Source organism: Ambystoma mexicanum, chromosome 2q (genome assembly GCF_040938575.1).
Source record: "Ambystoma mexicanum isolate Mex_15411 chromosome 2q, UKY_AmexF1_1, whole genome shotgun sequence".
NCBI classification, from domain to species: domain Eukaryota; kingdom Metazoa; phylum Chordata; class Amphibia; order Caudata; family Ambystomatidae; genus Ambystoma; species Ambystoma mexicanum.
In genome coordinates, this window is record NC_090924.1 from 108167610 (window position 1) to 108193359 (window position 25750).

A 25750-nucleotide genomic window follows, 5' to 3' on the forward strand; every position below is an offset into this window, starting at 1 on the left:
GCCGCCTGCTCTTCTTTAAGTGACTTCAGACGTCATCGTTGTGATTTTCGGGAGCAATTTTAGTGAGCGGGAAGTGGGAAGGCTCTGCTTAGCGAACATCATCTAAATAGATGGAAATCTCCAGCTTCAGGTTTCTGGGGTCACCTTAACAAGAAGAAGGCGGCTCTGACTGCTGGTGCAACTGGAATCTGCCTTTGGCTTGCAGTTCATACATGCCAACATTGCTACCTGGGAGGGAGATTTCCCCAAGGAAATCATGAGACATTCATTTTCCCATAGGAATGCATTGGGTCTACGGTTATTTTAGGCGGGAGAGTGTGAAAAATAACAATATTTTTCGCTGAAAAATCGAGACTCTCCCGCCTAAATTGGGAGGGTTGGCATGTATGGCAGTTGCAGCAGTTAAGGTGGGCATTTTAACACCAGATGGAACCGAACCGAGCTGGAACTTAGGGAGGCTCTGGCTGCAAGAGCAGCAGGAATCATGGGAAGGCTTCGGCTGCTGGGGTAAGTGCAACTGGAATGTGTGTGCTTTTGGCTTGCAGCGGTTACGGCGGGCATTTTCCTCAAGATACCGGGAACGTTTCTGCAAGCCCCCAGATGGAGCGTCCGCCGTCTGACTTCGGCTTGTCCCTCTGCGTCATTTTTCTGAGTGGGAACCAGGAAGGCTCTGGCTGCCAGGCTGCAAGAGCAGCAGCAATCTGTGTTTGTTCGAAGGTAGCAGGGCACAGACATTACAGGAAGGTTCAAGGCTTAGGTACAGGAGTAAGTACACAGAGCAATAGTTACATATCATTAAGAGTTACAGATCATTAAGAGACATGGAGTGAACATAAAGAGAAAGCTCAGTCTAGATGAGCCTAGGAGCAGCCGAGATACAGTAGTGCAACAGATACATATCATAGTAAGGCAACAGATACATATCATCAGCAGTTACATATCATCAGCAGGGATAGTAGGACCATTGTAAAGCGCTAACACCAGGTGTACATTTGTGTGCAGGTGATGCCAGTAGCTAGTAATCAGATGTCTTAAGCCAGTTGATACAACTGTGTCTAAATATGATTGATCAGCTCGGAGAGAGGGTGGCAGGGAATTCCATAATTGGGCCGCTTTCACCGAGAAACTACTCCCCACGCCCCACCTTGGATAGTTTAAACCTGGGGATGGTGAGGCAGTTGGTGTTGATTAGTCTGGATGGTCTAGAGGAAGTCCTTCTATGGAATCTTTATGCAAGATAGCTGGGGGCAGCATTGTTCAGTGATTTATAGGTGAGAGAAGCAATTTTTAGTTGGATTTTGTCGTAAATTGAGAGCCAGTTATTTTGTCATCTGATCTCAGAGATATGTTTTCTCTTGGCTATGCATAAGGCTGCTCTAAGAGCGTTATTTTGGAGAGTTTGGATTTTCATGATGGTATGTTTATTGGAGCCAATATAAAGGGCGTTACAGTAATCCAACCTGGATAGGATGAGGAATCTGACCAGGGTGAGGCAACTATTGTTGGAGAGGAAGGGTTTGCCAGTTCTGATAAGTTTACAAGTGTAAGCAGTGGTGGAGGCCAAGGCATTAACTTGTTTAGTGTAGGAAAGCGTGGAGTCGAGGTAGAAAAGAAGAGTCTTAACGTCAGTGGCTACTTTGATAGGGCTGCCGTTAATTATAAAAGCAGTGTATTCGGGGCCTAATATTTTGAGATTAGTGGTGGTACCCAAGATAATGAGCTCTGTTTTATCATCATTCAAGCATAGACCATGTGTAGCCATCCATGCCTGGATGATGAGGTATACCCTATTCACCAAGGCTAAATCCTTGTCATAATCCCCAGAAAGTGGGAGGAGAATCTGACTATCATCTGCATAATTATTTGTATTTATTTATTTATAGCGCGCACCACCAGGCCCAGAGGCATCAGGGCGCGAGAACTTGAGAGAGGTTCCATACAAACATTTACAATAGCCGTGAAAAAGAGGTCACGCAATGGCAGGGACATGCACATATAAACTGTGTGCAAAAGATCAAAGTATTACAGAGTAAGAATGGGCATAAGCAGGTAATCATGGTATTAACATAAGTTAGGCAGGTATAATATACATTAAATTAGAAGAGTCAAAGGCTAAAACAGGCGTCTAAGTAGCTAGGGTGCTTATAGCAGTCAGGGGCTGCGTTGGAGCTGATCGAAGAGCCAAGATTTCGTTTTCTGTTTGAAGGAGTTAAATGCATCCTCAGATCTGATGTTAGTAGGTAGATAGTTCCACAGCTTGGAGGCTAAGACGGGGAAGCTCGTACCCCCAGCTTTTTGAAGTTTGAATCTGTGTATCAATAGACTTTGTGTCTGGGCCATTCGTTGAGGTCGGGTGGAGGTGTGGAGGGAAAGACGTTTGGAAAGGTAAGGGGGGGCCTTGTTGGCCAAACATTTGTGGGTATGGGCAAGTCTTTTCAGAGAGATTCTTTGTTTGACAGATAGCCAGTGTAAATTGGTTCTGAATTCAGAGATGTGTTGGTTTCTGGGAATGTTTAATGCCACCCTGATGGCATTGTTCTGGGAGATTTGTAGTTTATTCAGGTTCATTTGGCTGGTCCCTAAATAAAGGGCACTACAATAGTACATTTTTGACATGAGCGTTCTGGCTAAGTTGATGCTATTGGGTGTCGTCAGAAAGGATCTGCAGGCTGCAATAAGTTTAGAGGTGTAGGCCGAAGCTGATCTGACGGCGTTTGTTTGTCGTGACAGAGACAGGGTGGCGTCTAGGTAGAAACCAAATGTTTTCGTGTCCTTAGAGACCTTAATGATGTTACCATCTATGATAAACGACTGATAGGAGTGATCTAGTTTATTAAGATGTTGAGTGGAGCCCAGAATAAGGAGCTCCGTTTTATCGTCGTTAAGGCATAGTTCATGTTCGGCCATCCAGGCCTGGATGACCAAATAAACGTTGTTCAAGGCCTTAGTGTCAACTCTGTAGGCACCAGTGATGGGAATGAGTATCGGGGTGTCGTCTGCATAGTTAGTGTATGAGACACCCAGATAGTCAAGTACATCAAAGAGCGGTTTAGTGCAAACATTGTAGAGTGTAAGTGACACACAAGATCCTTGAGGGACACCGCAGTGAATCGGAGCAGGGTCAGCAGCTGCAGAGGGGGAGAAGACCCTCATGGATCTGTTACTGAGAAATGATCTGATCCACGCCGTGGCTGAGTCAGAGAAGTGGGCAGCAGAGCAGAGGTGCTGGCATAAGATTTGGTGATTGACCAGATCAAAGGCCGCGGAAAGGTCTAGGAGTAGTAGCAGGGCTAGTTTCCCATTGTCTTTCAAGACCTCGATTTGGGTTTTCAAATCTATCAGGGTCGTTTCAGTCCCATGTCTGGGACAGAAGCCGGATTGTCGTAGACCCAGGAGATTGTTGGATTCCAAGTCGTCTTGGATCTGCAGGTATGCAGCACGCTCTAGTATTTGTAAGAACGGGACAGTGGTGATGGGTCTGTAGTTGGTGTTTATGCTTGGTTCTAAGGATGTTTTTTTTTTAAGCAGTGGGATCACCCATGCGTCCTTGAGGTTGGCCGGGACAATACCCGTTTTAAAAGAGGAGTTAATGAAGGCCGTGATAAATGGAGCCAAGTCATGGGCAGAATTCTTAATGATGGGAACAGGGCAAGGATCGCCTTGACAGTCCAATTAGTGTAGGTGATACCAAGATGGTCCAAATTATCGAAGAGGGGTTGGGATGGTGGGATGGGGCATCTTGGTGTTGGTCTGGAGAGAGGGGTTAGGGGCACATTGGTGTGGGTTTGATGGGAGGGATGGGGGGCATTGGTCTGTGTCTGGGGGAGGGATGGGGGCACATTGTGGGTCTGAGGGAAGGATGGTTCATCTAGGTGTGGGTTGGGAGGGCGGGATGGGGGCATCTTGCTCTGTGAATAGAGGAATGGTTGCATCTTGGTGGGGTCTGCAATGGATGGGGGCATATTGGTGTTGGTCTAAAACCAGTATGGAGCATCTGTTGGTCTGGAGGGTGGCACGGGTCATCTAGGTGTGGACTGGGAGGGTGGCGTGGGGCATCTTGGTGTGGCCCTGGAGGGAGGGGACGGGGCACATTGGTGTGTGTTTGATGGGAGGGATGGGGGGCATTGGTCTGTGTCTGGGGTCGGGATGGGGGCACATTGTGGGTCTGGGGGGAGGGATGGTTCATCTAGGTGTGGGTCTGGAGGGCGGGATGGGGACATCTTGCCGTGTGGTTGGAGGGATGGTGACATCCTTGGGGGGGGGGGGGGGTCTGCAATGATATGATATGATAGTTTATTTATATAGCACCCATACACAATGTGTTTCAAAGCGCTTCAAGGTAAGGGAGGGAACAAGTGAAAATAGAAATGAAGTATCGTACTCTGCCTGACGACATTTCAGATAGTGCAAGAGCTAAGACATAGATAAGGAAGGGAGGGGGAGAGTGGGAAGGAAATGCAGACAGACAAGCAACTACCATACTAAGCCTGATTACATTTCTAGTAGAGCTGGAGAAAAACAAAAGTTGAGGGAGAGGGGTGCAGAAAGGGAGGGGAAGAACAAAACAAGCGACTATCGTACTAGGCCTGATGACATTTCAGATAGTACTGGAGGGAGGTTGGGGGGGGGACAAGTAAGGGGACGGAGGAGGAGACGGACAAGGTTGCTATCATACTACGTCCAGGGACAATTTTGATAGAGTAAGTGCATAGAAGAAAGTAAGGGGAGGAGAGAACAGAGAGTAAGCAGTCAAAAAGAGGAGAAGCAAGAGTGGAGAGCGAATACAAGTGCAGAAGTCAGTAGTAACACCTTATATTGCAAGCCAGGATACAAGCTGGAGATGGGAACAGCATGATTCAGGGCCATCATGAGTACAAGATGCAAAGGAAGTCTAGCATGAGAGTTGAGAAAGGGTGACTCACTGTGAAATCAATGAAGTCCATAAAAGTCAAATCCAGCATTGGCCACAAGACGGTGATGGTGAAACCAGAATGTATCAGAACGGACTCCTGCAGAAGTAGGTTCGGGGGCGGGGAGCAGGCTAGAAGAATCGAGCAAAACGGGCAAAAACGGTGTGCGAGAAGGGGGGCACAAGGGAACATCACGGGGTGACTACAGGGGGTGGGGTTGCCTGGGGGGACAAAGGGAGTAAACACACTTTGGGGCATGCTTACCTGCTATCTGAGCAGGGGGTCGGGCCCTGTGTCCTCCTGGTCCAAACAGGAATTGCCCTTTTCTTTGTCTGCCCTTCACTTCGGACACCCGGGCGAGAGACGTCCTTGATCTAAGAGTTAAGAGCAGGACGGAAGAGGCAGGGTCAAGAAGGTGGGTGGTGCTTAGGCCAGGTGAGCTAGATCCACTTGCATCGGCTCCCCATCTGCAAAGGAAAAGAGTCTGGAGGGATCCTTATGTAGGGAAAAAGAGTGGCAACCAGGAAGGCACCAGGTGGGCGGGGTTTAGGGCTGGTTACCTAGATCCACATGCACCTGCTCCCCATCTGTGGATGGGGGCACATTGGTGTTGGTCTGAAACAGGTATGGAACATCTGTTGGTCTGGAGGTGGGATGGGGCATCCTGGTGTGGGAGGGATGGGGACATCTATGTGCATTTGGAAGGTGGGACGGGGGCATCTTGGTGTGGCTCTGGAAGGAGTGGATGGAGGCACATTGGTGTGGGTTTGATGGGAGGATTGGGGCACATTGGTCTGTGGGGGAGGAATGGGCACATTGTGGGTCTGGGGGGAGGGATGGTTCAACTAGGTGTGGGTCTGGAGGGTGGGATGGGGCGTCTTTCTGTGTGGATGGAGTGATGATGGCATCTTGGGGTCTGCAATGGATGGGGGCACATTGGTGTTGGACTGGAACAGGTATGGGGCATCTGTTGTTCTGGAAGGTGGGATGGGGCATCCTAGTGTGGGAGGGATGGGGACATCTGTGTGCATCTGGAGGGTGGGATAGGGGCATCTTGGTGTGGCTCTGGAAGGAGTGGATGGAGGCACATTGGTGTGGGTTTGATGGGAGGGATGGGGCACATTGGTCTGTGGGGGAGGAATGGGCACATTGTGGGTCTGGGGGGAGGGATGGTTCAACTAGGTGTGGGTCTGGAGGGTGGGATGGGGCGTCTTTCTGTGTGGATGGAGTGATGATGGCATCTTGGGGTCTGCAATGGATGGGGGCACATTGGTGTTGGACTGGAACAGGTATGGGGCATCTGTTGTTCTGGAGGGTGGGATGGGGCATCCTAGTGTGGGAGGGATGGGGACATCTGTGTGCATCTGGAGGGTGGGATAGGGGCATCTTGGTGTGGCTCTGGATGGAAGTGATGGAGGCACATTGGTGTCAGTTTGATGTTAGGATTGGGACACATTGGTGTGGGCTTGATGGGAGGGACGGGACACATTGCTGTGGGTCTGCGGGGGAGGCATGGGGCATCTAGGTGTGGGTCTGGATGGCAGGATGGGGGCATCTTGGTGTGGTTCTGGTGGGAGGGGTTGGAGGCATATTGTGTTGGTCTGAAACAGGTATGGTGGTAACTGGAGGGACAGCCCGAGAATTGGCAGAACTATGGCCTAAAAGTAGATTGAAACATAGGGTGTCCTACCAACACATTTTACAAATTACAACCATTTATTGCTAACTCGTTTTCCTTTGTAATTTATCACTGAGACAATAAACTCCTTGCCTCACTAATAACCAAAGCATGACATTCAAAGACACACTCAAACTGAGTGGTGTTCAGACAGCTTTTATTATTTGGCTGCTAGTCTTATTTTGATTTTTTTGTCTTGTTTTTATATTTTTAAAAAGAAACTTTCCTATGTATGTGCAGTCATAGTTATTTAACAGCTGGTCAGTGGGAAAGTTTTTGAGTACATATACAGTTGGTGGGGACTTTTAGGGTCTGCAAACAAATATTCTGTGACTTAATCCACTAAATACAAATATGTAGACACAAACATATAACAATCATCAACAATGAGAAAACTGTGAGATATTTCCACAACAAGAGATTAGCAACTTCGCTAAGTACATGAATTAGACTTGTGTATGGCAGATATTCCTTTCTTTGACATATAATAGTGGTACAGAGCAAACACTATATATGAAAATCCCGGACGGAACTGGGCTAGGCAACTAAACAGAGCCCAATGAGTGCCGCACAGTTGCATGCATATTCAGAGTCCCATGGGATGTGTATGATATCACACTCCTCGGAAGCCTTGAAGAGGTCTACCACTGCCAGGCAGAAGGGTACCCTATTGGTAAATGGACATCTGGATGTTAAATCCTGTGTTAATGTTCTTGCATTAGGCTTTAAGGGTACCAGGGGTGTGGCGTCCAGAGACGTTTCGGCTTGAGGCGATGGAAGCCTTTCTCTAGGGCCAGGAAAAGGTCTCCCTGAATGAGGGACATGTAAATAAGGGGGGTAGATTAGTGGAATTAAATGTGCTGTGCTAGGGTACATGTGCTTAGCAAAACAAAGGATAAAATGTAATAACATTATGTGTGGATTGCACACGTCCAGTGCGACACTGACCTTGAAAGCGTATCCCTGAGTCTGTACCCTCTTGAATGGGAAGGAATGTTCAAAACCAGATGGATAGGGAAAATTGAGTGTCCCCTGTGAAGTAGGTTACTATGAAATAAGAACAGGAAATTAATGTAGCCCACTTGGTCTGTATGTCTATAAACAAGCTTGTTCCACCCATATGCTGATGTGCAACAACTCAGCCCGAAAAGGGTTACCTGCTGCAGGGATGAATGAAGCACATCGGCCAGGTGACTGTGTTCGGCTGGAGGACGCCAGGGCGGGAAGCGTGCTCCTACAAACAAACGGAGGAGGTGAACTCAGTTAATGGCTCGCGGGTAGTGTGCCTAGGAAGGGCCCGACACGTTAACGCGTGCATGAACTCAATCGTGTCTCATACCTGGAGTAGCGTAGACAAAGGGATTTGTGGGAATAGATGAGCCGCGATGAATAGCCGCTGATGTGAAGCGCATGTGTAACAGTGGAGCTTGGAGCACTGCGCTTGTGTGGGAGAGCAGCGTGTGCTTGTAGAGCTCATGCGCGATGCCGTCCGCGTCCTGTAGTCATGAGAATGGGCAGGCTAGCGCATCAGGTAGATGAAATACTAATACTCTGAAGTGCAGTCACGGAACGAGCTACTGCGGCGGCCCCAAAAGGGAAGAGGCGGCCCTGGGGGCATGTGGAAGAGCAGGAGAAGAGGTGCAGAGGGGTTCACGTTCCCCCCAGAGTGGAAAGGGGACAGGGGCCTCTGGTGCCAATGAAATGAATGCCCTACATATGAGCGATCATAGGCTCCATCTTTGTATATATGATGGTCTTCATACATTGACTTAACTAGGTTTGCCACAGAGAAGAAACCGAGTAGAGAAAACACTCTTACTTCCAAAAAGAAGATAGAATGTAAATCCGAGAGAATACGTTTTATTACAACATACTGTGCGAACAATTCAATTCTAAGAACATTTTCTAAAAGGAAATGGCACCTTCTTAAATTGGACCCACATATGAAAGATCTCATTGAAGACAGTCCATCTGTCATTTTCAGACGAGCAAGAACATTCTAAGTCCCTCCTTGCTCCCGGAAGAGAGAACTAAAATCACTCCTACTTGGCTACCACAACTACCCATGGGCTTCAGTAAATGTAGCTCATGCTCCATGTGTAAATATGCATTAGATAACACTGAAGTGTTTAAGGATATGTATGGCATCAAGCACAAAATTATTGACTTTATCATTTGCAAATCAAAATTTGTAATTTATGCGATATGTCAATGCGAGAAAATATACATAGGAAGCACCATCAGAGAACTGAGAGTGAGAATACGAGAGCACATGTCATCCACTGGAAGCCAAGACATTAACTTGCCATTAGCTCAACACTGGCAAAGGAATCACCAGTTGAGTGACAAGAAAGTGATTAGATACCTGGGCCTTAGAAAAGTGATACTTGGACCTATAGGAGGAAATCAGTAAAGAAATTGAGACAATAAGAAGCAAAATTGATTTGAAAATTTTGAACGGTGGAGAGGGGTCTCAACTCTGATAATGAGATGTCTTCTTTTCTATGAATACTCTGCAAATGCACTATGAAATGTTGTAAAATGGTGCAGTATGGGGGGCGTGGCTAGGCAGCGCACTATGCAGACGTGCCTGCTGTGAGCTCTGCCAGTGGGCGCCCGAAATAATGGAATCCTGGCGTTTCTGTGGCTGCTCTGCGGTTTTAAAGGAGCAGAACTGCAGGCAGAACCTGTGCTGGCCCTCCGGATCGCTGCATTAGCAAGATTAGATGCCTCATTTTCCAGAAAATTGTGGGAGAGTGCTGGTTCCCCCCTCGCGACTGTTGTAAACAAGATGGAGGTGCGCGCCTTTTCTCCTGCTCGCTTCGCGGCTCCCTGTCGGATTTGAGCTGCAGCGGGGGCTCGGTCCTTGGGCGTGCGTTGAATTGGGCTTGAGCGCTGGCCCCGCCCCCCCCCCGCTTGGGATCACGAAGCGAGATTTAAGAGGTTGAGCCTGACGTGCGGGAGGGGGATGCTGCTGAGACGGGCACTGGCGCCTCGAGAGCCTAGGGGAACCCTATCATTCGGAACGGCGCGAGCTGTGGAAGCTGGAGAGACGGACGCTGCGGAGGTGGGCACTGGGCCCGAGAGCTTGCGGGAGCCCTATTTGTTGATGTGGAGCGTGCCCATTGCTGTGGAGGATGGAGCGACGCCGGTGAGGAAGAGCCCGCGCGGGGCTGAGACTGCTGCGGAGGGCCGCGGGAGTGGTCCAGCTGACTATCCGGTCACCTGGGGGTGAGCTGCCTGGCGCCGTGGGAGCTGGAGTGCCCTGGCCCGGCCCCGTGCTGTTACTGCTCCGGCTCCGACACTGAGCCTGCGGGGGCGGAGTGATAGCTGGAGCCCAGGCAGGGGTGGGCGGCTGCAGGCCTTCCTCTGCTGGCTCGGGGCGCGCTGTGGCTCGGCTCTGGACATCAACATGAGTACTGGGGGAAACTGGCCCCTGAATTGGTACTAGGAGAAGCTTCGGCTCTTTGGCCCCATAGCGCGACTTGGGGAGGGACTACGCCTGCTGCATACATACCTTTCCAGCATCTGCCCACTGAGGGGGACTTTTTGGCTCGGGACTGGGTGGCTTGCTCAGGGGACACAGCTCCTCCTGATTTTTCGGGACACCTGCTGGGCCTCTGGTTTCTCCCACCCTCCTGCTATTTACTACACAGTCCTGGTCCAGCACTGGGGTTTCTGCAGTCCATCGCTTCATCCTTCTGGCGATGCCCAAGGTCGGGTCGAGGAAAAAAATAAAAGCGCAAGATATTAAGGCCTTCTTGACGCCCCGGGGGTCCCCCGCTCCCCGAGCCCACACTGTATCAGTGGATAGCCATCCGCCTCGAGCTGCCATCCCCATTCCAGACATGGCTTTCTCTAGGTCCAACTTGGAGGACTTGTTTAAGGCTTTTAAGCAGGAAATCACAGGTGAAATTAAAAATGGAAATAAGGACCTATAGAGACACCCTGGCCAAGTCGCTGGCGGATCTAACCACCCACTTAGGGGGTCTTGAAGCGTGGTGGATGAGCTGGAGAATGTCACATGCGAACAGACACATGACACGGAAGTGCTCATGGAGCGGGTGCGGACAATTGAAGAGCATCTGGAGGATATCTGGGCTAAGCAGGCAGACATGGAAAATAGATCTAGGTGCAATAATGTGCGCGCCCGTGGCATTCCTCGACCGATTCTAGACCAGGACTTGGCCGCCTATGTGAGTGATCTATTTCGAGAGCTGTTGAGCCTTCTGCAGATATGGTCCCGGATAAGACGCATCGAGTATATTCTTCCATTCAGCAGAAGAGAAATGTACTCCCGGATGTTCTCACTAGACTGCATTTCTTCCACCAGAAGGAGGAAATTATGTCAGCTGCCAGGAGGTCAGAGGTGGTGCACTTTCGCGGTGCCTCTATTCGCTTGTTCCAGGATCTCTCTTCATATACTCTAACTTGCCGATGCCGACTGCGAAAGGTGTTGGCATGGCTGCAGTCCCAGAAGGTCCGCTATCGGTGGGGGTTCCCCTGCAAGTTGATTTTTGACTTTCGCAACCAGCATTATGTTGTATCCTCGGAAGCTGAGGTGAGTGATCTGTTGGGTGAAGGATCTACTGGAGCCACTCTCGATCAAAACCCCCACTTGGAGGCGGACCTCGGCTCTCAACCCAATCCAAAAGATGGAAGAAGGAGACCCAGGGGTTGGCGGTGGATAGGCAGTCCTGTGCATCGAGAGGGGGGGGTCTGCTGATAGCGGACATGCACGCCTTTCCATAAAGGCACCGGATGGCTAGCAGGTGCTGGCTGTCACCCCTCTGGTTGACACCTAATGTTGCTCTACAGGGTCCAAGCCTCAGCTTACATGAACATGTCTTCCCCTGTGAACGAAACTATATTGCATTCTACAGATATTGCAGGGGCCAAGATCGGCTTCCTAATCAAATTTCTTGTTCAACAATGTTGTTCCCCCAGAGGGTGGTTTAAGTTGCCGAACATAAGTCTTAAGAATGTTTGTGGGGCCAGTCGGGGGTATTGATTTGTTGTGAAGTGCACGGCCCGCATATGACTAGTATGGATCGCTAGTATTATTTCAGCGTTTGTTATGGGGCGCCCCAGTCGGATTGCACCCACTGTTATTGAAAGTTTGTGGTTATTGAATCTACTGATGAGGTCTATGGTAGCCTCAAGGGTTTTGCGTGTTACTAGCTTACAAGCTGTCATATTCCATTTTCTGAAAGTGTTTATTTGTGCTTTTTTATGTTGGATTGCTTTCTTTATCCTGTCTTGTCTCTCGTATTTCAAACTTGGGTCTGCCTGGAAAGAACAAAATGGATGTTGTCAAAAGGTCTATATCTGCAACGTCCCTATTGGCTTGGAAATAACTGCACGCTATCGTATATATGCGGGGTTGTCCGAAGTGGGGTCAATGCTTTGCTGGGTGTCGGGTGCTGTCCTTTCACAGTTTGGGTTGAGATGGTGGGGATCCTGGGGGGGAGCATAATGTCCCATGGGAGTGGCCAATCGGGTTATGATGGTATAAAACTGGAGCAAATACTGGAATGACCGCCCCGAATGTGATCTGTCTAACCCTTAATGTCCAGGGTCTCAACTCCCCATTTAAGCGGAAGAGCCTATTCCGGCGCTTAGCGACATATAACCCCACAATTCTATTCTTGCAAGAAACCCATTTAGTAGTGTCAGATGAATTCCGGTTGAACGATAAGCGCTACCCAACCAAATTTTGGGCTTCTGTGGGGGTGAAAAGATGTGGGGTGGCCATTCTAATTCAGAGGGGGATGCCACTAAAAGTCCATAGGACGCTCCGCGACAGGGAGGGGAGGTATGTTCTGGTAGTGGCCACGCTATACGGGAAGAAGGTGTCCCTCCTATCGTTATATGTGCCCAATGCCGGTCAGGATCTATTCTTTGCCTCTATTTCCAAACTCTTGGGCGAACAGGCTGAGGGAGATCTTATAATCGGTGGAGATTTTAACGGCTTAATTAATCCATTGGAAGATAAATGTCTCCCTCTGACCCCGACTGATAAAAAACATTTCATGGTGCTCACTACCCTCCTCCGAGAGAATTCCTTGACAGAGGCCCGGCGGTTTTTCCACCAAGGGGAACGGGAGTACACCTTTTATTCTGCTGTGCATAGGGGGTTTTCTAGGCTGGACATGTTCCTCCTCTCAGACACTCTTATCTCCCAGACCATAGAAATTGAGATCCTCCCGAAAGCCGTGTCTGATCACGCCCGGTCCTAACAGTTTTGTCTCCATTCACTGAATCCCCAGTCTCTCCCCAGCCATGGCGCTTAAATGGCTTTATCCTGATGGATCCACAAGCCCGCTCCAATATCTCAAACTGTATAAATCAATACTTTTTACTTAATGACACTGGGGAATTAGATTTCGGAGTGGTGTGGGATGCAGTGAAGGCCGTCATTAGGGGTCAAGTCATTGCACAGGCGATAGAACGCAGGAAGGCTCAGATTCAGGTTCAGGCCCACTTGGAAGCGCAGCTCCGGATTGTGGAAGAGGCACATAGAAGGAGAGCTTCTCGGAGATCCCTTAGAGATGTGCGTATTGCGCAAAAAGCACTTGAAGCCCACCACATGGGCCGGGCAGCTTACGGCATTATGCACGCCAAACAGTATTATTATTCTAAAGGGAATAAGGCGAATCGGCTTTTGGTAGCTAAACTCCAAAAACAGGCTAAACGTAATCATATAGCCTCCTCACGAGGGGAGGATGCGAGGCAGGTTTTCACTGAATCAGGGAAACTTCAGATCATAGAGCGGTTCATTAAAATCCATGCGGCCCCGCATATGACAGATCCACAGTTGGCTGGAGAATTTCTACGAGAAGCAAATCTCCCGCAAATATCTGTAGAACTTTGTGAGCGCCTAGAGACCCCAATAACTTTGGAGGAAACAGAAGCAGCAATTTGTTCCCTCCCGGTGGGTAAGGCCCCGCGGCCTGATGGTTTCACTAATACATTTTATAAAACTTTCCAAGCAGAGCTTTCCCCTCAATTAACAAAGCTTTTTAATACTGTGCGGAGAAACGGGGTGGTGACTGGGTCAATGGCAGAGTAAGCAACGACATTGGTGTTGAAACCTGGGAAGGACCCTACAGATTGTGCCTTTTATAGGCCAATTGCGCTATTAAATACGGACGCTAAATTACTTGGGAAAATAATTGCTGGCCGCTTGAAGGCTGTTCTCCCATCCCTGATAGTTAATGACCAAACAGGGTTCATATATAATCAGTCTACGTATGATAATGTGCGACATGCCGCCGACTTGATGGCTCTTGCCCCGAAAATCCCAGGGAGACTGTCGCTACTGTCCTTGGATGCCCATAGGGCGTTTGACAGCATGTCTTGGGGATATTTAGAGATGGTCTGAGGGGATTTGGCTATGGCCTGGGGTTTATTAAATGAATACTCTCTAATTACCAGATACCTTCCACCAAGGTGAAAATTAATAAGTATTGGACCCCACTAATTCGACTAGCCAAGGGCACCAGGCAAGGCTGTCCCTTGTCGCCCTTAATTTTTGCCCTTGCGATGGAGCCCTTGACGCAACATGTCAGATTGCACCCTAATATCTTAGGTTTTTACTGGCAGGGTCAGTGCCATAAAATTGCATTGTATGCAGATGACTTGCTCTGCTTTTTAAACGATGCCCCGCGTTCGCTCCCACCCCTATTGGATCTCCTGGGTAGGTTTGGGTCGATCTCGGGATTCAAGGTTAATCCGGCCAAATCGAGGGGAATGATACTAACTGAAAGCCCCAATAGATTAGTAGCACTACGAGGACTTTCACAGATACCCTGGTCGACAACGGAGATTCCTTATCTGGGAATTAAACTGACTCCCACATTCGCGGGTCTCTATGGGGCGAATATCCCCCCCTCTGTTCAGGGAGGCAGGGGAGTGGTTGCAACCCTGGGACTCCCAGGAGATCTCCTGGTTGGGCCGTGTTACAGCGGTCAAGATGTCGTTGCTCCCAAAACTGTTATATGTGTTCGATTCCTTGCCGATCTTTATCCCGGAATTCGAACTTCTGAATATCCAAAAAGAGATATACAGATTTATCTGGCAAAAGAAAAGACCCCGAGTCTCTGGGGGGATCGCTCTGGGTCTACCTTCGATCCCACGTTATTAACGGGCAGCCCAAGTGGCTGTAATGCTCTCCTGGGGGAATTGCCCGGACCCTCCTGGGTGGTTGAGGATTGAACAAGCTGTAGCCCCACTCCCTTTAGCTCATTATCCATTCCTGGCTAAGGAGGCTCGAAATTATGGTGCAGGGTTGCTGTCGACTACTTTATGTACGCTTAAATGTTGAGATAAAGCACATTCACAGAGAGGAATCCCTTTGGGGCTGGGCCCGCTGTCTCCTGTTATCCATAATCCAGCCTTCACACCTGGTTTTGCAGCCGTGGCATATCGTGCTTGGAGCCAGGATGCTCTGCTGCGGCTGTGAGACCTATATGTTAACCAAGAGCCCCTGACCTTTCGAGAATGCAAGGAAAGATTTGGTCTCCCAGAGTCTGAACGCTTCCGTTATATACAACTGCGGCACTGGCTCACTAATAGGGGGACCCGACGGGCGAGCGGGAGGGCCCCACTGGGCATCGGACTGAAAAGTCACACAGAGTATCTGCATGCTATCAACTACTGGACAAAGCCTCAGCAGACAAGAAACTCCCGTATATGAAAGCTTGGGAGCGGGAGCTAGGGCTAGACATTGCAGATGACTCCTGGCAGCGGATTTGGTGCAGAGCTCAAACTAGTTTCCGCTGCACGCTTGTGAAAGAAAGCGCCAACAAAATTTGCTTTAGGTGGTACGTGCCCCCAAGTTGACTCCACTCAATCTGGAATATCCGGACTCGTGTTGGTATGGTTGTGGGGATCAGGGTGACTTCACTCATATGTGGTGGCACTGCCCAGTCATACAAACATTTTGGTTGGAAATTAGATAAAAAATTAAGGACATCACAGGTTCTTTGCTCCCTATGGACCCAAGAGTGATCCTGTTGGGGGACGTATCAGAAGATGGGACCTTTCCTATGTCGGGGCATAGGGCAATTTTGATCTTGCATCTGCTCACTGCTGTTCGTATTACTAGAGCCCGTTTCTGGAAATCGATTGAGAGCCCACAGCCTGCCTATTGGTGGATTAAAGTATGGGAGTTATTGGGTCTCGAAAAACTTACAGCCATATTGGAAGGTAAGCTCCCGAGATTCCGGAAGACCTGGGACCCTTTCCTAGAATATGTTTCTGACAGAGAGCAGATGTTCTTCCAACCGCAGCTGCTAACGCACTTTATGAACCCGTAGTAGGACTGCAGATGTCATGTTTACGACCCTTTATCGTACAAGGCTGACCCAATGAAATCATTATTATGAACTTTTGATAGGTGATGTTACTTCAAGGATTTTAGACTTATGTATTTTAATATGGATGATGGACCCAATGAATTCAACTTACTCCCCTTTTTTTTTTTCATCTCTCCCCTTCTTCCCTTTTTACTATTTTCCTTCTTGCTTTCCCGCTATTTTCCCCTACAGCCCACTGATAATGAATTGAAATTGTATAATGAATTTAGCATGGTAAAGGGTTTGACTTAGTTGCTGTCATTGTAAGCTAATGAGTGTACAGTTCTGATGAATTGTTGAGGGGAAATGTGGGGGGATTTGTATTTTAGAAAGTTCAACTGTTTGTACTTCTGTTAATCTTGTATTCGTGAGCTGAAATCAAATTAAAAATATTCTGAACAAAAAAAAATGGTGCAGTATGTAACTGATGGAAGAACATAGATCGTGCTAGAAAGTTACAAATTCCAACAACTGTAATTTGCCACCGCCATATTTCAATGATTAACAAACAGTGCATGCAAAACTTATGAATAGTGTGTGTTACAATCAGTAGTTGACACACCTCATTAATCAGTAAAAAATTTGAGAATATAGTGAAACACTGGGGTAAAATAGCTAATGGTTATGACCAGATACGGGAAACGGTCAAATAGTGATAATATTATTAATAGCAGCTACAAAATACCGTATTAGATTAGGATCAGTTGTTTTTAAGAATGATCCCGCACTTGATATGTGCAGTCAGAAAGGTTCAATGAAATATGCTAATTCTAGGTATCATGCCGCAACCAATTGTACAGCGCCGGTTTTATCATTATAATTGTATTCCTCAACGGGATAGTGACCCTGATAGGAAACCGCACGAACAACAAAAATAGCAATGAATCAGTTTGTAGACGAACGTGGACTGAAACGCACAGACACATAGAAGATTATACTTTTCAGGTAAGCCCTTAATATGGGAAACGAAATATATTAAACTGAACATTCTCCTTTTTCCACATGAATCCACGTGTGGGAACCCTAAGACAAGCATTGTCAGGCCGCTTTATGCATAGAGCAAATGTTATGTTTAAACGCACCAAAGCAACTTTGAATGTAAATTTGAGATAATTGGTAATGTTCACGCTCCGCTCTAAACTAATTATAACCAGCTAACGTTTAAATAGACATAAGCAGTAACATTTGAGTTTACACAGAATTGCTATTAGGAAAACTTAATTTTAACTAGTTTTAGTATAGGAACGGTGAAACCTATGCACGTACAAATAAAAGTGAATGGGAAAGGACTTAATTCAGTTTTACATGGCAGGTTGGGATTGAACCCATTACTTCGCATGCATGCTGTAAGGACATTCAAATGGGCAAGACATACACATTGGGTAAGACGAAATATGTTACCATCATTGCAAGTTGTCAAAAGTTGTCATAACATGATGTGACACTAAGATGTAGCTCACAATCAATTAATCTTTTTGCTTTCTTTTGTGTTTTCTCTTTTACCCTAAAATATCCCTCCCTTTTCCCCTCCCTCCATGTCAACATCATTTGGGAAATGGCCATTGAATACACCCTAATTCTTCGAATGCACAGTTATTTTCATGTGACTTTGAAATTATATGTGCGATATGACTGGGGACCGTATAACAAATGGACACACATTACATGTCTTTAACATTGTGGTTGACTTTTTGGTTGAACTTGAATTTCCAATGGTTTGGATTTTGTTTTTGGTATTCTTTATATATTCTTTTTGGAATTTGTTGTAACTACCCAAGCCCTGCTTTGAAAAAGACCGGGGTATCCGTTGAAACACGTGTCATCATAAAGGGCAACTGTACAATGAATACACTATCTATTATCACAAAAAATTTAGTGGATTCCTTTTTTTCTTTTTTCTTTTGGCACATGAACATAATTAAGAGTAACTGTATCTTTTGTGTCAGTGTCATAACTGTGATACCATGCCTCCGCTACAGCAGACATGAGCTTGGTGGTGAAGAAGAGGAAGAATGGTAGTTATGTGTGGGCACTGAAACCACATGCGTCGGGATAGCCCAAGGAATTAATATCAGAAGAAATACCAATTTTAGAGGCTCAATGCCTGGTCATCTGGCACTGTGTAGGCTGTGAGGCACATTCCAGGCGCAACGTGTGCAACTAGAAGGTACGGACCCCGACCAGCTGCAATGTGCTCAAAATCCTAAAAGCATCCAGTGTTTGCGGAGGCCATATATGAAATTACAAGGAGTAACGTTTGTGGCAAGCGTGGCAAGAAACATCTATGAGTTCCGCAGCAGGAGGGCTACTGGGATTCAGCGAGGAAGTGTTGGCCTGAGTGAATAAAGCATGTGCGCCATTCTGGAACGAACATATTGCATAGTTAACGTGGGTCGAAGCAATGGAAAAGCCAGTAAAAGTGCAACAACAAGAGACTCATGAACTATGTTTTAACAATGAAGGAACTGTTTTCGTGGGGGCCAACCAAAGATGCAATAAAACCTGTTCATTCCAGACCTCAAAAAAGGCACTGCTGCAGTAATGGACTAATGGGTGTGTGGATGGCAGGTATTCTGGCACCTCCCGCCATCATGGAGGGGCTACTGCTCACGGGCCAAGTTGACCTCAGCACTTCTCGTGATCCCTGAATACCACCTTACAGTGGGATCGAAGAACTTACTTGCCTCGACCCCAGCTCCAGCAAAAGTGGGTCCCACCAGAAGCCCATTGCAGCCCCCCATCTTCTGCATCTTACCTGAAAAAGATAAAAACAACAAGTTGCACAGGAAAAGATGATCAAAATACCTATCTCCAGCCTGCTCTGAGTACCCAATGAATATAGACTGTTCAGCAAAGAAGAAACGTTTTTCGCATCTGTACTACTGTTTGGGGTTCAGACAGCTGCAAATGCCAAGTGGCTCCAAATTGCGCATTGGGAGGTCATACAGCTGGTGAATGACACAGAACAAGGCCTCAACGCAATCAAGGTCGAGATACGCGCTATAAAATTGATGACCCTTTAGAAACTATATGCGCTCGACATGCTCACGGCAATGGAAGGAGGGGATTGCTGCAAAATTGTTGATTCTTGCAGCACATTTGTACACCCAACGATGCAGAGAATGGCTCCCTGACGCAAATAATAGGAGCGCTACACACCCTCTGATCGTACATGCAAACTGAAGCTGGCATACAAAAGGACGATTGGTTTGAAGACCTTTTCTCTTGGGCACGATCCTGGATGGGCGCGATCGTGAAACTACTAGAACCTTTCATATTGTTCATGTTGGTACTTTTCTGCACTTGCTTACATGCCTGTCTGTATGCCCCAGTGTCCCCAATATCTCTGAGCAGACTCACAGGTGTTTCGTAGCGTTCCCGACCCATGGCATGCTGCTGCGGTGAATCTTCTTAGTCTCAGTATGTGAGGCTTTATGGGAGTTGGAGTCCGTTGGATTTCTGAGACGGTGAGACGGTAGTCATCCCCTCTCACATGATCCTTATAATATCACCCCCAGGTTCAGGATCAGGTAGCGGCTGCCATCTCCTGGCCATGTGGGAGGAGATCATCACCGGGGAATAAGTGATGACTCAGCAGGATTCATCACACAGTCATACTCACTATTTTAAGAAATATTGGCTTTAGTAAGAAAAGATAAAAATAAAGGTGAAAATAAAAGCCCATTTCTATGTAAGTGTCAAAATGTATTAAAAAAAGGAGACATTTTATAAACCCCTATCAGCTACAGACTGCACATAATAATCTGCAAAAAAATCGGGCACACCCCTCCTATTCAAGGGCATTAGAAAAAAAGGAGGTTGACATATTCCAACCGCTAAATATGTTTTCAAGACCACATGGCACATATTGTACATACAATAGATAGAAGCCTCACCCCACCCACAACAGCAAGCTACCTTGGCAGGCCAACAGGCAACATGCACCTGCATGCACCGTGTACACCCTCAACAGGCACTACCTCCACCCAGTAGTAGCAGCACTCATTGGCCCAATACCACCTATGCCAATCATTCTAAATGTGCGTATATAGACCACACCACATGTGGCATGTGTGTCTTGCAAGCCTGCTGGCATGTCTGCAAGATGACTGACAGCATGACATTGTATTCTGAACTGGTGCACAGTCCACAGACAGTGAGGAGGCCAGATCCTCCACTGCCGCCACGCCATCCACCTCAACCCCTGCCAGACCAGACCTGTTGGCAGCGGGAGCAAGCAGCAGAGCAAGTCACCAAAGCCACCACCACCACCACATACCACCACAGTGGAAACTTCATCTGGACTGGAGGACATCACCATCCACACAGCGGTGCACAGTGGCCCCTCTACCAGACAGGCAGGTGGCACGGTTGCCACTGAAGCTGTCACTGCCACGCCACAACCGGCAGCTGTGGCAGAACACACTGCTGCTTTCCCTGCTCTGGCTGCAACACATCAGGTTACCAGCACACCCATCTCTCCATCACAGGCAGTGCAGCCACCAGACCATTGTGGCATGAGCAACATCCATACCACCGACAAGGAGGAGGGGGATGAGGTGGAGCAGCAAATGGGCTTCCACTCCCTATGCTTCAGCCCAAATCTTCCACACAGCCCACCACCTCTGCCCGTGCACAACATGGCGGCTTAATGGGCGAGGCTAGATGCCATTGAGCAGCAGCAGGTATTGACAGAGGCACTGGCGGGCCAGCAGGTCCAACACATACCGGCCATGCAGGACTGCCTGCAGGGGTGTAGCCGTTGGATGTCCCATTCTCTGCCAGGCCACCGTTGCCAAGACCACAGTTGGTCAGAGGGTGCGGGAGCACACAGAGGCAATGTCACCCTCTACCGAGACATTCAATCAGTTCATGCAGCTCACCCTGCAGAATATACAGGCCCAGGGGTTCAGAGCCCTCCACCTCTGTAACCACCACAGAGGGCTCACTACCCAGCACCCCAAGGCACAGATCACAGAGCCACCTGGCTCCCAAGGTACTGGAGCAGGCTTCTATGCCCAGGAGACACTGTAACTGTCAGACACTGCAAGGGTGTTTTGTGGAGGGTTTTTGGGGTTGGTGGTGTTTTGTGGATGGTGTTTTGCGGACAGTGTTTAGGGAGGGTTTCAGGAGGAGGTGTTTTCACGATAGTGTTTTGGAGATGGTGTTTAGTGAGGGTTTTTGGGGAGGTGGGAGGTGTTTTGGGATGGTGTTCTGGGAGGTTTTTGAGGAGGGTTGATTGCATTTGCACATTAAATAGTTGTTTGCTTAAAGCAATGCTAGGACATTCCTTATTGTGCTCAAGTGTTTCATTAATAATGTGACTATATACGGAGTGCATTTCAATTGTCATCAAAAGAAATTGTCACTCAGTTCTTGCCGAATCATGGGTCCATCCCTAAAGTCTTCCCGCTGACTGCGTGGCAGAAGAGCACCCGCAGGTATTGGGTACTCCTCTTCAGGGGTGGCATGTCCTCAACGGGACAGGGCAACATTCTGCCTGATGCAAATCTTGTGTATCATGGCACAAGCAAGAACAATGAAGATTCCCCCTGCTAATAGCGCAGGGAGCTCTTAATCCTATTAAAGACAAGCAGGCGAGCATTAAGCTTCATCTTCTCTTTTATTCTACTCTCCAGCAGTTTCCACAAAATAACGTACATTTTCAATTTCTTCTTTCATAATAACAATTATTATTTTTTTTTTACAAAAACTTCAAATCCCATCATTCCTTGTAGTCCCAGTGTCTTGACCATGTGAACTAGTCCTTCCTCTTCCTCTGTTCCTCCTCTTCTTTGACTGCTTCGAACTGCAATCTTCTCCAAATCTGAATTGCCAACCAGGCTAACTTAGACTCTGAACTTCCTGCTTTATGCCGGATCGGTCTCTCGCATTTCAACTTGCAGACTCGTTCCGTGCGACTTGCTCTTCTCTCGAACGATTTCAGCCATTCTTTTGCTCATCTCCTAGTGTCATAAATAACAATAGAACATGTTAGGGCGGGTAATACACACCATATTCTGGAAAAAATGCTCATGTCAGTCATTTGCAATACATCACTTTATTCAACTTATTATTTCTCCAAATCTCCTGTGTATCTGGGTCGGGAATTTAATGCTTGCCTCCTTGTCTTCAATAGAATCAAGAGCTCCCTGCGCTATTAGCAGGGGGAATCTTTATTCTATGTCAAGACGGAGGCGAGCATTAAGCTTGTTCAAAGCTTCTTACTACTGCTTCTGCTATTGTGTTAATTGGTCGAAAATAAAACGTTCTGAACGTTGTATCGCTAGACCAATCTGCTGCTTTCGTAATATCTTGCAAAGCTGCGCCTTGCCCTAGTGCTTTCGAGGCCATTGCTCCTCTAACAGAATGCTCTCCAAATGTTGTCATGTCTATGCCCGCTAGACTCATGATATCTCTGACCCATCGCGCTATAGTGGCTGTTGCTACTCCTTTGTGTGGTTTCCTGCGCGCTATTAACAATTGGATTGTCCCTACTGGTCTTAGCTCTGTTGTTCTACTCTCGTACTCTTTTATGTAGGTGGCTACGCACCACTTCGGATGATCTTGCATTTAGGGGTATGTGATCGTGGAAGAATCTGTTTTCGTGCTTCTGGCCAGATTGAACATTACTCCTTCTGGACCATATGTCTTTCTATTTACTTCTAGTGCTTTGATGTCCGCCACTCTCCTGCATAACACCATGCATAGTAGCATAGCTAGTTTCCCCAAAAGCTTTCCTAGTGACAGATCTCTGTACCTGGGCCAATCTGCTAGTAGTTTCAGCACTACTGATACGTCCCATAAAACTTCGTACCTCGGCTGTGGTGAATTCCTAAATCTTATTCCTTTAAGGAGTCGTATCACTGCTACGTTCTCTCCTAGCGGCACTCCTTCCACGGGCAGGTGGCCTGCTGAAATTGCGTATCTATACACGCCTATTGTTCTATATGCTTTCCCATCTTGTAGGAGCTCCGCTAAAAAATTCAGTATTTCGACTAGAGGGGCAGAAACGGGATGAATACTTCTCCTTTTGCACCATGTTGACCACCTGTTCCAAGCTGCGTCGTAGCTCCTTCTAGTCGAAGGAGCCCATGAGGCTTGCAGCCTGTGCCGAAATCCCTGGGAGATTCCAGCATCTCCTGCTATCCTGCACACCATCAACGGCAGAGTCCCCTTCACTCTCAGAGGGTGATATGACCCAACTCGGCCCGTGAGAAGGTTATCTCCTTGACGTAGTCCGCTATTGGCTTCATGAGCGCTGGAAACCATACTTGGGATTTCCATATCGGAACTACTACTATCAAATTCGCTGTTTCCCTGCGTACTTTTGCCAGTACCCTGCTCATCATTATGAACGGAGGGAAGGCGTAGAGTATCTGCTCTCTCCGGTCCTACAGGAAGGCATCCACTCCGGCTGCTGCTGGGTCCAATCTCCAGCTGAAAAACCTCTCCTTCTGTGCGTTCAGTCTGGACGCAAACAGATCTGTGTGTACTGGGCCCCAACGTTCTTCCAGCTGCCTGAAATCTCTCTGTCCAGCATCCAGTCGCTGGAGTCTTAGAGGTGCCTGGAGTTCCAGTCCGCTATTACATTCAACGACCCTGGCAGGTATTCGGCCACTACTGAGATCCCCGATTCTAGGCAGGAATGCCAAAAATCCTTGGCTATTTCTGCTAATAACTTGGATCTCGTCCCTCCTAAGTGATTGATGTACTTGACTGCTGAAATGTTGTCCATTTTCAATAGAATACAAGAATTCACTTTTTTCTTTCGTAAAAGCCTTGATCGCAAAGGATCCGGCTAACAGTTCCAGAAAGTTGATGTGTAACTGGAGTTCTTCCGTGCTCCACCTTCCTCCTGTCTGGAGGTCTCTGCATCGAGCTCCCCAGCCTGCTCTGCTGGCGTCCGATTCTATTATTAAGTCTGGACGGTCGCCGAAGATGGCTCTCCCGTTCAATGCTTCCACGTTTGCCAACCACCACTCCAGCTCTGTTCTGGATTCCTGATCTATGTGTACTAGTTGATGATATTGTAGACCTTGCTGAAGATATCTTATCTTCAGCCGTTGCAGGGCTCGGTAGTGTAGTGGCCCTGGAAATATCGCCTGTATCGATGCTTCTAGTAAGCCTACTACTCGCGCTATTGTGCGAAGCAAGATAACTGTTTTGCTGAGGCAATTTCTTATTTCCCTTTTCATGTCTCTTATCTTTCTGCTTGGGAGTTCTAAGGTTGCTGTCCTGGTGTATATAATAAACCCTAGGAATTCTATCCTCCTCGTTGGTTTCATCTCTGACTTCTCCTGATTCACTAGGAAGCCAAGGGAGGTCAGGAGCTTCACCACCAGGTCGGTCTGGTAGAGGAGTTTCTCTCTGCTGTTGGCCACCAGCAGGATGTCGTACAGATATATAATCATTCGTATCCCTTTCTCCCTGATCGCTGCTGCCACTGGCTTCATGAGCTTCGTGAATGCCCATGGCGCTGATGCCAGTACAAACGGCATTGTCTCGAATTGCCATAATTGCCTGTCCCAGTTGAATGCTAGAAAGGGACGGAAATCTTTTTTCACTGGTATCGTCAGGTAGGCATCTTTCAGATCTATCCTTGCTAACCAGTCGCTCTGTCTGAGTGTGTCTCTGAGCTGATGGGTCCCTTCCATTTTGAAATGATTGTAGACCACCCAGCTGTTCATGTTTTTCAGATTTATCACTGGCCTCACTTTGTCCTTTCGATGGACCAGAAAAATATTTCTCACAAATTTTGGGTGCGCTTTTCACGGTTCGATCGGCTGCTTTTCCGCTAGGCTCTGCGTGTAATAAATCTTTCTCTGTCTGCGTTGAGGCTAGAGGACGGGGCACCTGATATTGAGTAGGGGTCTCTGTAAACTCTATGCGCATGCCCTTCGCTGTCTGCAGAACCCAGGCGTCACTAGAAAGCGAGCGCCAATTCTCCCAGAATACCGCTGTCCTCCCCCCCCCCCCTACTGGTGGGTACATAAAAACTCTCACCTGTGGGGAAGTTCTGTCCTCTTCCCTGTCCTTTACTTCCCCTTCCTCTAGGGAAACGGCCTCTCAGCGGAAGGAGGAGTCTGGCTGTCTGTTCTCCTATTATTGGGTTATATTGCCTTGAGGCCTTCTGAATGCTTGGTAGCGACCGGACGCTCGACCTCTGTACCGACCGGTCCCGCCAAAAACTCTTCCGGGGAAGATTTTTTTTCATGGAGGCTTGTGCCTTCTCTAGGGATGTGTAGGTTCCTACGAATCTCCCCATTTCTTTGCCGAAAGTCTCCCCAAACAATAGTCCCTGAGCTGCCTCGCCAGCTTCATATGATGATAGATCTCCCAGTTTGTGATCGATCTTGAGCAGGACCCCTCTCCTGCGTTCGAAAGATATTGCACAATTGGCACTACCTAGGAGGCATACGGCTCTCTGAGCCCAGTTCGCTAGGACTCCTGGGTCCACCTCCTCTCCTGTGTCCTTAGCTCGCTCGGCTAGGTCCATAATTTTAGCCAGAGGCCCAGCTAGGTCTAGGACCTTTTCTTGACAGCTTTTCCATGAGCGATCTATACCCTTCCTGGGGTCTCTGTTGGACTTGAAAACAAAAGATAACATCTTTGGATCTAGTTCTGGGGCTTCTGCTACTTTGCCCGGTAGTTCCGGTCTTGGACACTCTGCTCTCATTCTCTGTCTAACTTCCTTCTCCAGCGATTTCCGCAATCTTTGGTTCATGTACTTTGCGACCCTTGGTGAAGTCACCCACTCCGAGGATTTTGGATTCCTGATAGCCACTGGATGGAACATGTCT

General features: G+C 47.8%; 1 protein-coding gene across 1 annotated transcript in view; it reads left to right on the forward strand.

The window, feature by feature from the left end:
- Positions 1–405: 405 nt before the first annotated feature.
- RNPS1 (RNA binding protein with serine rich domain 1) overlaps positions 406–25750 on the forward strand; it is a 337071-nt gene continuing 311726 nt past the window's right edge. Inside the window, exon 1 of the mRNA XM_069646964.1 lies at positions 406–507. Within this exon, the coding sequence (XP_069503065.1) occupies positions 485–507 (23 nt within the window). The 5' untranslated portion in view covers positions 406–484. The remainder of the gene's footprint in view (positions 508–25750) is intronic.